The 11,754-nt window shown below is 38.1% G+C and overlaps 1 protein-coding gene across 1 annotated transcript; it reads left to right on the top strand.

The window, feature by feature from the left end:
• Positions 1 to 3,385: 3,385 nt before the first annotated feature.
• On the top strand, positions 3,386 to 5,710 carry LOC123321168 (prostaglandin E synthase 2). The gene is made up of 4 exons (XM_044908677.1): positions 3,386 to 3,839; positions 3,893 to 4,105; positions 4,385 to 4,587; positions 4,967 to 5,710. Exons 1-4 carry the CDS (start codon positions 3,543 to 3,545, stop codon positions 5,433 to 5,435), a joined length of 1,182 nt encoding a protein of 393 aa, XP_044764612.1. The 5' UTR covers positions 3,386 to 3,542; the 3' UTR covers positions 5,436 to 5,710.
• The last annotated feature ends 6,044 nt before the right edge of the window (positions 5,711 to 11,754 follow it).

Genomic DNA, 11,754 nt, shown 5'->3' with positions numbered 1-11,754 from the left:
TCCTGGTTGATTATGGGAGTCCTGCAGGCGGACAAGTGGATACTGGAATGTACTCCTCTCGCAAATACAACCTTAAGAGAGCAAACTGGCAGGAATACACATCTTGCCTCAGTGGTGAGTTTCTTGGAAAAGATTCAGCCAGCACTGAATTGGGGGAGATCCTCATGTTGATCTCTCATGCGGCCGACAGGTCCATTCCAAAATGTAAACCTCCTGTGTCAGGTATTTTTAAGGTACATTGGTGGGATGATGAGGTGTCTGCGGCGGTGGAGGAGAGAAGAGCGATGTTGAGAAAATATCGAAATGAACCTACATATGAAAATTATACAGCTGTCAAGCAGAAGAGAGCTTTTTGTAGAAGACTCATGAGAAACAAAAAGAGATCGTCTTTCAGAACTTTCTGTGAAGGTATCGACTTCATAACTCTTCAAAAAATGTGGAAAGTAGTCAAAAAATTTTCAGGTTCCACGTCATCATCTTCTTTTGCTCCTTCCAAAAAATGTATGCTTTCTGTACTCAAGAGCCTTGCTAAGTCTGACCCTAATAATATGCCCTCATTGTCTGCTGATGATTCCTGCCCCCCGTTTTCTCTGGATGAACTTCTTCTGGCTCTGACAAACAAGAGAGACTCAGCCCCAGGCTTGGATGGTATTTCATATCAGCTCTTTGTACATGCTCCTATGTCTGTTAAACTTCACCTTCTGGCTGCCTTCAATCGGATTTTGTACTCTGGAACAATACCTGAAGAGTGCAAGGAAACTCTAATAATTCCCCTGTTGAAGAAGGGTAAATCTCCTGATCTTCCTGGCAGCTATAGACCTATTGCCCTTATGCCGTGTGTCACAAAGATCCTCGAGACACTTGTGAAAAATCGAATTGAGGAGCTCATCGAGACTCGAATAGGCCCAGATCGTCCTCTTTTTGGCTTCCGAAGGGGTCGTTCAGTCAACGATTGTCTGGCTTTTCTCGCTGGGTTTGTCTATCGGGCATTCTCTCGTGGTGAGAGGGTGATGGCTGTATTCTTAGATATCAAAGGTGCTTACGACCATGTTCTTCCCTCTGTGCTTCTGGGTGACCTTGAGATGGCCTCTGTGCCCCCAACTCTCATTCGGCTTATTGTTCATATGTTGATAAACAGAACATTGTTCATCACCCATCCAGCAGTTGGGATCATCCTTGGTCCTGTGACACCCTCGTGTGGTCTGGGACAGGGTTCAGTGTTGGCTCCTCCTCTTTATAATTTGTATTCTCTCCTTCCTGCTGATTCTCTGTCTCCTGGTACCGTTAGCCTGCAGTTTGCAGATGACTTTGCCCTTCTTGTAAGTGGTACTGATTTACAGTCAATGATAGATCAGCTTTCAGCTGACCTGGGGAGGATACATGCTTGGATGTCTGATAGGAATCTTTCACTTTCCCCAGAAAAATCGTCAGCAATGATTTTCTCTAAATCTAGGACTCGTGTTGACCTCCCTAATGTGTCTTGTCGCGATCAGATTATCCCCTGGAAGTCTTCACTTAAATATCTTGGTGTTCAACTTGAGAGCAATTTTCGCTGGGGCGGGCAGATTGCCACTGCATGCGCTAAGACTTCGGGTGCACTGAATATCATTAAAGCATTGGGCAGGACAGCATGGGGCATCCTGCCATACTAATCAGAATATATAAAGTACTGGCTTTACCGCATTTAGATTATGCGAGCTTTCTTTATGGGAGATGCTCTAAATACAACCTGGAGCGTCTTGATAGGGCACAATATGCGGTCCTGCGGGCGGCAATGTCCCTGTTGAAGTCTACCCCAACTAATGCAATCATTTATGAGTCAGCACAGCAACCTCTTGTGTACAGACGTAGGTGGCTGGCGTTTAAGTATGTTTCAAAGATCCTTCAGGTGGAAGACCACCCAGTTCGCAAGATATTTGGACAGCATGAAGTTTTGGACCATCTCTGGCAGCGTACATCCATACCCCCTCTTGTTCAGGCATTCTCTGACCTGTCCACCAGAAAACAACTCATAAAGGCCATGCAGAATATCCCATTTTATGAAATTTCCCTTCAGGTTAGACTCAACAGAGTTTTTGTAATTAATTCGGGCCTTCCAAAGTTTTCCATATCGAATCCTCGGGAGTTTGTTGCGTTAGTGGCGGAAAAGTTTCCTCAACATTGTATATTTTTTACAGATGCGTCGCTGTCCAAATCTCCGGACTCAGTAGGTTATGGTGTGTTCTGCTCAAACCCATTGATAAAAATGTCAGCCCGTTTACCAGATCACTGGTCTATATTCACTGCAGAAATGTATGCCGTGGGAACTGCTGTTCAAATGATTCGGCAGCATAATATCTCCAGAGCGTTGATAGTGTCGGATTCCTTGAGTGTGTTGGAAGCGCTCAAATCAGCTAATTTTAGTTCTAGTACGGATTGCATCACGATAAGAACCTTCAAACTCCTTCATCAGGCCAGGAAGGCCGGGGTTGCGGTCAGGTGCCTCTGGGTTCCTAGCCACTCCTATATACATGGTAATGATATCGCTGATATGTTGGCCAATCAAGGTAGATATAAGGTTGGTCCTCCTATCATCCCGGGTGGACCTAGAGAACTGTGGCCAGAATTCCGTAGGGAACTAAAAAACACCTGGATTAACGATTTTTATCAGATCTGTGCCCTGAAAGGGCGTGTCTATGCGTTATATGCCTCTCGCAACACCTTTTTGGATGATCCCTGGTTTTCGAAAATCAACCGGCCACGCCGTTTCTTCACGGTCGTTCTACGTTTGAGATCCGGTCATTGCCTTACGCCATCTTACCTTCATAGAATAGGACTCAAAGAGTCAAACTTATGTGATTGTGGTGAGGTAGGAGATATCGTACACTTGTTTTTCGGTTGTGTTAATAACTTGAGCAGAAGTAGCGGGCTGTATACTGCACTTTCCTCGCATGAGAGTTCTTTACCTGTTAACATATATAATTGTATTTTTTCTGAAAAACTAGAAGTGCTGGATTTGCTGGTTGAGTTTCTTTCTAGTAGTGGCTTGCGAGTGTAGTGGCATGCCTGGTCGGCCTGGACTTAGTTCCTGTGTGTGCTTTTGCCTTAACTGCTTGTTGCCTTCCTTACTCCATTAGCCTACCACCTATAGCATGTAAAGCATGAAATTAAATCCCAAAATATTAATGATATAAAGAATGTCCCTCAGTTGACCTAACCTGGGATTGGAACCCCAAGACTCCTGATGCCCCAGGACCCAGGAATTAGGAATAAGAAGCAATACTACAACACAGAGATTGGGTGCATAGTCTTTCAGGCTGAGCCCATATTCAGGCCTTTTCAGTCAAGGGCATCACTGGCTGCTGAGTAGTCTGCTTGAGAATCAAGAAGAAGAAGAAGAACTAACCTTACTTTTTGAAGTTTCGAAAGAAAGAAAAAATTCAGGATTTCAAGATATAATTATTATATATTATATGAAGGAAAAACCCTACTGATATATCTGAACCTTAAATTATATAATATACAAATTATCACTTCATCCAATCAGAAATATTATCACCAGAATGTCGGTGTTATTTACAAAATCTCTGAGCTTATTTACCAGAAGTACAGTGAAAACTGGCCAGGACATCATTTCGGGTAAATTAAAATTAGAGTTATCAAGAAGAACATTTGCATCAAAGGTTTTTGAGAAAGGAAAGAGTATTTTTAAATTGGGATTAGCTGGAGTAGTTGTGGGTGGTGTTATGGGAACAGGTTATACGATTTATCTCCGAAATGAGCCCAGATCCCATATTATGAATGAACAAACTGGTATACCATTAATTGAGAAAATTCCCGATATTAAACCTTCTAGAGAAGTAAGGAAAAAAATATTTTAATTAATTCACAAAATAACAAAATGTCTCTCTAGATCCGCTTTCCCAATGACTCAAGCAACTTGAAACTAACTTTGTTTCAATATCAGACATGCCCTTTTTGTTGTAAAGTGAGAGCTTTCTTGGATTACCATGGCATCTCTTATGATGTTGTTGAAGTTGATCCAGTATTGAGGCAGTCTATAAAGTGGTCTCCTTATAAAAAAGTTCCCATTCTTGTTGTTAAAACTCCTACAGGACAATATCAAGTGAGTGTGAGAAATGAATTCCCACTTCATAAATCACATAAATGAAGCTGACAACCCTATACATTACATGTATAGTTTTATTTAGTTATAAGAACTACTTGCTACTATGTGAAATTCAGTACTAAATAATTCACCAGTGAAATTTATCAACTCCACATGTTACATTTGTGAATATTCCAATTTTCAGTGCTTAATATTATTAACGTATAGGGGCAAGTGGATGTAATGTATTGGGTAACTTGTATAAATTCTCGCCTGACTAATGCTAATTTATTACAGCCATTAAATGATAGTTCGATGATAATATCTGCTCTATCAACATATATCAAAGATGCAGAGAAAGAAATAGTAGATATAGTTAATTGTTATCCCTTTATAGAATATGTCGATGAAAGTGGTAGTCGTAAAAATGACATAATGAATAAATATTTCCTCATGTTGAGCGAACAACATATAACAGATACAAGCATGGAAGAGCTTAAGTAAGTTGAAATTACCGTTTGGAATATTGAATTTTTTTTATACATTTAATATTATAACAAGAAAACAAACAAAATCCATTTTCCAATCAGAACATTGTTTTTTTACTTCAAAACTCGTACATCCATCTCATGAATTTGAAAGAGCAAGAAAAAAATTATTTGATTCCGAATGAAGCTGAACTTCAGAATATATCCTAATTATGTAAGGATGTATGTTGATTGTAATCTAAATTATTGGCAGAGAATAAAAATTAAAAAAGTTCGACTGAGCTGATAATAGGTTGAATTTTTTTTATTTTGCTTCCTGTATTGGATCATTATATCAGCAGATGACTATAAGAGATATTATTGAATTGTACTAAACTTTTTCTTCTTCCAGTGAGGAAAGAAAATGGAGAAAGTGGGTTGATGATGTCCTAGTTCACACATTATCCCCTAACGTTTATAGAACAAAGGAAGAAGCTTTCCAAGCTTTTAATTGGTTCTCAGAAGTTGGGGAGTGGGAAAAGAATTTTCCAGAGTGGGAACGGCAGCTGATTATCTACGTGGGTGCTTATGCTATGCTAATGATCGGTAAAAAACTTAAAAAGAAGTATCAGTTGAAAGACGATGTTAGGACATCCCTATATGATGAATGCAACTTCTGGGTCCGAATTATTCAGAAAAAAGGAGGGAAGTTTATGGGTGGTGCTAAACCAAACTTAGCAGATTTAGCTGTATTTGGAGTTTTGAACAGCATAGAAGGATGTTTAGCTTTTGAGGATTTGTTGAAGAATAGTAAAATAAAAGTATGGTTTGAACTGATGAAGACTGAAGTGGATAAAAACAAAATGATTGCAGCTGTCTGATGAATTGTTTTTGAATTGCCAACAGTATTGTTTTGAATGATTGATTTTAACTCATCATTTCATCAAAAATTGATTCGAACCTCACAAACTACTTCAGCAGTTTTTGTATTGAAAGAAATGATTTGAATATGTACATAATTTGGTTCATCATGGGAAGTGATTGCTACAAATATGTATTTCAAGTAATCATGTAATGGGGTGATACTTCACAATAGTTGTACATATATATTGTTCCACCAATTCAGCTCTATCAAAATAAATCGAATTTGGAAATCTTACAATTTTTGTTCTATAACCAATTATAGGAGAACTATTCCAACTTTGGCGGAATGGAAGAGTCCATTCCGCCAAAGGATTAGCGCATAAGCTCACATTATTTTTCACTTTATGGAAAGACACTGCGACCAAAACATGAGCATTGCATATGATCTATGTATACCCGGCACGAAATTCCTTGCCGAAGTGATAGTTTGCAGCTTGCCAGAAATCTTGCAGACTTCGAATTCCGTGCTGAACTTGAAAATAATTACGAATGATAATGAACAATGCCATCTGCTTCCGTGTCGAAGTATACATTTCGTCTCGCGAATTGATTACGAATGCAGCTTAATCGGGCCGTCGCGCGTCGCAACGCGCGATATTCTAAATTAAACCATTGAACCAGATCGGTAAAGAGCAAAAAAAAAACGAGAAAATTGAGATTTTTGACGTTTATCGAACGCAAAGGTAAGCAAATCTACGTCAGTTCAATAATCTCTCCTCTAAATCTCTGGTTATAACGGGGCCGCATTACTGGCATTCATATGGCTCACCTGCGGGTTTTGGGGGCCTCCGAGTAGCTCTGCATGCATTTTAATTGACATCAGCGTTCAACTGACCTCCATGTTTTCGCCGACATTCTTCCAACTCTCTGAAACGCAGACATTTCGGAAGTCGTCATTTGGGCTACATGCCTTTTTCCATTTGCGTCGGGCTTGTGAACTGTACAATTTTCTCAGCTGTTGAAGAATATTCGTGATTTCCACTTCAATTTTTGCTTTAAAAACTAATTTCAGAAGTATTCATATTGGATAACAGGAACTAGGAATTCAGTGGTAAAGATCAACAAACCATAGAATATGCGCCAACGTTTCGCAAAAATATATTTGCTCCTTCAGGGCTACAAAAAATTGAAAAAATTCAGATACGACAAAGAGCTTGACAAAAAAACATCTGTTGGCCCTGTAGTTTGTTTTTTGTCAAGCTTTTTGTCGGTGTGTATCTGAATTTTTTCAATTTTTTGTAGCCCCGAATAAGAAGCAAATATATTTTTGCGAAACGTTTTGGCATATTAGCTAACGATATTTGTGAAGGTAGTGAATAATAATGGGATTATATTAATTGTGCTCAAGTTCAGGGCTACAAAAATTGAAAAAAATTCAGATACACACCTACAAAGAGCTAACCAAAAAACAAACTACAGAGTCAATAGATGTTTTTTTGTCTCTTTGTCGGTGTGTATCTGAATTTTTTCAATTTTTTGTAGCCCTGAAGAAGCAAATATATTTTTGCGAAACGTTGGCGCATATTCTATGGTTTGTCGATCTTTACCACCGAATTGCTAGTTCCTGTTATCCAATATGAATACTTCTGAAATTAGTTTTTAAAGCCAGGTCACCTGATTTCAAGATGTGCAATGGCCTCCTCGATTTCCGGACCCTAAAATGTGTGATTTTTATTTGTGAGGACATTTGAAAGAACAAGTTTATCGACATGAACCCAGTACTAGGGATGGGTCGTCGACGCATTTCTCGCTAACGTAACTAGACCGTTATTTTTCGTTGATCATCTAGTCGATAACCCAGTTAATTTCGTCGACTAGTTGACGCATAAACTGCGTTTATTGTATAGTTAAATAGTTAACGTAGACGACGAGACGTTGTTAACTCATCAACGACAGACTAGTCTAGTTACCTGATTAACTAATAAACGTCCTCGTGCTTACGAGTGTTGATTTCGAAAATAATTCAACGATATTTTTGGAGATGCATGAGTTTTTCCTGAAACTTATTAACTCATTAAAGGTTCTGTTTCCCAGCATCAGATCGAAATACTGTATTATTTTTTGTCAGAAATGTAAGAAACAATAATATTGATGCAATTTGAATGTAACGTTTCGACTGATGTAGATAAACTACACCTCCTCTACAGTGCTGTAAATTCAATCAGCAAACGAATACTAAAATCGAGTGTAGAAAAGTGCTACACGTTTTATGCAAACGAAAGGATCTTAAGTTTGAACCGTTAACGTCGACCAGAACTAGACTCTGAAACGAAGTCGTATCAACGTAGTTCAGTCTACTACGATTCTATACCGAAACGTGTGAAACCAAAGAGTGGTTACCTACCTACCTTTGAAGAAACAGTTGAAAATAATTTCAACTAGTTGGTTTGGTCTATAAACGGTTAACCGTTGAAAGTTGAAACGTTTATAGTATACGTCAACCGTTTTTTCAACTGATTAGTTGATTCAACGCCCACCCCGTACTTTAGATGACTTAAAAACGGCGAAAGCGTGTCACGTACTGAGGTGGCGTTGATCTCTGAGGATACACCGGAACGACCGTGGAGAAGTTTCCTGGACAGAATAGAAAATTTCCTCAGGGAAGTCATCTTCCTGACATCATTTTCTCTACATAAAGTAAATGACCTATACCAACAACTATGTAACTTAAGTTAATCTTGAAAAATTAATATTGAGTTTTCATTTTTAAAATGTACAGGAAGTGGTCCGAATATGAGCCCTGAAGTTATTATGAGCCCCCGATATATTTCCACTAGAGCATGCGCGACAGTTGGTAGGTATGATTTCCGTACTGAAACACTTCTATTAGGCTCTCAAACATTTTCGTGTTCATGCACGCAGCCTCGATTGTATTTCTGTAGAAACAGGTGGGAATAAAAGTTTATTTGTGTATTTACAAAATTGTTTTATGGTAAAGGTTTTTGTGGTATTTCTTAACGTCTCTGTTTAAATCTGGATAGTTGATGTGTAAGTATGTTAGAATAGTGACCAGTAGTTGATATTCCAAAATAAAAACTATCCTTAATATTGAATGGAAAAGAAATTAGATGCTTTTGAAGAATCACATGGAATGTTGGTAATATGGGCCCCTTACGTGATCCTATTATGGGACGGGATTTAGAGTTAGAGAAATCCAGCATATGCTGGATTTCTCTAACTCAGCACGTCTAAGAAAACAGGCACCAAACGACAAGTCTTTTCAGAATCAAGAGCTAAGAAGAGGGAAGCATCAAGCGATCAGTGAACTTAGAGTCTTTTAGAGTTCACTGCAAGCAAAAGACCAAGAAAGGTTAGCGAATCTGAGGATGCAAGTCACGAGTTTGTCCCAGACGATGGGAATATGGATATCGACGAAATTTTTTCCTGGTGACAGTGATGCAGCATGCCTATTTCAAACTGTTACCTCCCAAGTGACCAGTAACATATCTGTTATGTTTTCTAGGGAGATCGAATGGGGAACTTTGTTATGTGTTATTTTTCTGTAACCATTACGTGTCTGATGCGATATTTGAGATGTACCTGTGCTGTATCGAAATTATATCCACATTTTGTAAATTTCATGTTCCCGCTCCCTGATATCCACGTAACATATTTGTAATATTGTTCTTTATTTGCCATGTATCATTTTGAGATCATTAACATAGCATGACACCATAAGCGTTTTAACTACCGTCGAGGGCGCTGTAAAACGTAAACAAATATGGAGGATTGTGAGAAATGCTATTGATACTGCTGTCGTTTCGATATGTTTTTATTATCATTTAGACGTTATGTCAGTTGAATAGTGGATTACTCAAAGTTAATAAGTGCAGATATTGAACGTTTGATAAGTTATTTGTGTATCATAGTGATTTTTCAGTGAATTGGTGAATTACTGAAAAGAATTAAAGTGATATGGATATCGAACTGTAGGTCAATAAATCATTTCTCGTATTTTCATAGCAGTCCTATAACACATAATAGGCTATGTTTTTATTATATCCAGCATATAAAAATTATATTTGAATAAATAATGTCCTCTGTTTGGTGTAAATTTCGATATAAGTTATTTCCTCACGTGTTGCATGTACCTCATACGTAGAAATAAATGAATAAATCATATACTTATATTAAAAATTTTCTTCAGAAAGATATGAAATATGCATATAGTATTCTTTTCAAGCATGAAAAATTATGGAAATTAATATAAACTATTGCAATATTGAACTCGTATTTTGATTTTTCAAATAGTGTGTATTTATCGATCATTTTTGAAAATAAAATTGATTATTGTTCTCCAAGAAAAATTAGGGCATGTCTTTCTGGTCTTTGCACTTTCCTGCATTAATGAACTGTTGATTATTTTTTTTATGGAATGCAGGAAAGTGCAAAGACCAGAAAGACATGCCCTAATTTTTCTTGGAGAACAATAATCAATTTTATTTTCAAAAATGATCGATAAATACACACTATTTGAAAAATCAAAATACGAGTTCAATATTGCAATAGTTTATATTAATTTCCATATTTTTTAACGCTTTTTTTGAAAGCATTTTCAATAACAAATGAAACATAATAAATATAGCACATGAACGTAATATATATAGATCTCCCATGAAACAAATATTTGCATGATCCATGTTTGAACTATTTATGCTCCTTTCAGAAAGGAGATGTGTTCCTTGTTTGAGGCGGACATAGGAGCATAGCTGCTACATAAGCGCTCTGTATTTGTACTCTTAGTGTGATATATCTGTTATAAAACAAGGAGCGTGGGATACATTTCTGCTTCATAACTGTTATGAGATATGGTCACCTGGGCTATCAATCATTCACTAGGGGGCCCATATTACACACAGTCTGATCCAGATGTAGATATGTATATTTTCACACAAATCCCACCTAAATTGAATTTTTTGATAATGCCTTTTTTATGTACAATAGGTAACCTCTGAGCTAACAGTTTGGAATTCATTGGATATTTATTCGTAAGATCCCAAGACTGATCGAAAAAAAGGGGAGGTTAAATTTTAAACAACTTCCCCTAATGTTTCTTGTGGTCACCCTGTACAATATGATTACAATTCACATTACGTATTTCCAATACAGTTTCTCAGTTCTTCAGTCTGAAATAGATAAATCTGAGTCGTTATTCTGATTCAAGACCTAAGAGTAAAATGCTCCTTCCATCTTTCGAGAATTTTTCTATCATCAGTCAGGATAAGTCTATGAGCATCTCTTTTAGGATAGTTAGCTTTTCTGCTTGGAGCATAAACACTTCTAAAAGCTTCGAAAAAACGCCTGTAGTCATGGTTATCATATCGGCGTAAGCTTGTATTTCCCTAGCTTTTTCTTTCCACCAGCTATCCTTGATTTTTCTTATTTCTTGACGGACCTCGCATTTTATGTTTATAAGACTTTTTTGGGCTGCAACATCTCCAGGCTTGTTAATTGCTGTTTTCATCGCTTTGTGGTTTGCCTCCAGAAGGGGTGCGGAATGAATTCCGCTGTCGGCGAACTAGGATTTTCTGGAGCGTTCTGTGCCCAGTATTTCTTTCGCTGTATTTGTAACAGATGATTTGAAGCGAAGCCAATGACTCTCAATGTCGTCGTTATAATCCGGTGGTATTAGGCTATCTTTGACGGCAGCTGTGAAGCTTTCCTTTGTAGAAGGGTTTTGTAGTTTGGAGATTTGAAGGCGCTCTCTTAGTAACTTTGGCTTGCGTTGGTATTTTGGGAGCATTGAGATCTTCATTCTCGAGATTACCAGCTTATGATCAGTCCAGCATTCCAGATCTGCTCTGGGTTTAGTGACCAACACCCAACACCTCTTTGAGATCTTCTCCACCTCACGATTACATGTAGTCGAGAGTATGCCAATGCCCTGAGAGCGGGTGGCGCCAGGTCCCCCTTGAATTGGGTCTCTTTATGAAATAGCTGTTCGTTATACACAGATTGTGTTCTGCACAAAGAATAAATTTCAATCGACTTCTGCACAAAGAGCCAGCAGACGTTCCCCGTTCGAATTGATGCTGTCTGTGCCGTGTTTCCTTATTATTCCTGAGTCTTGACATCTACCCACTCTGGCGTTGAAGTCTCCAAGGAGAATAATTTGTTCCCGTTTCGGGATTTTACTTAATGTTGCAACGAATGTTTCGTAGAAAGTGTCCTTAAGTTGTCAGAGGAGTTCAAAGTGGATGCGTATACTGCAATGATGTTCACAAACGTGTTATTTGCTGCAGGAGAGCGTAGGGTCATTAAACGTTCTGAGATGCC

This window comes from Coccinella septempunctata, chromosome 1 (assembly GCF_907165205.1).
Source record: "Coccinella septempunctata chromosome 1, icCocSept1.1, whole genome shotgun sequence".
Classification (NCBI taxonomy): domain Eukaryota; kingdom Metazoa; phylum Arthropoda; class Insecta; order Coleoptera; family Coccinellidae; genus Coccinella; species Coccinella septempunctata.
Note: the sequence above shows the minus strand (reverse complement) of the source record. Positions and strands in the feature narration are given on the sequence as shown.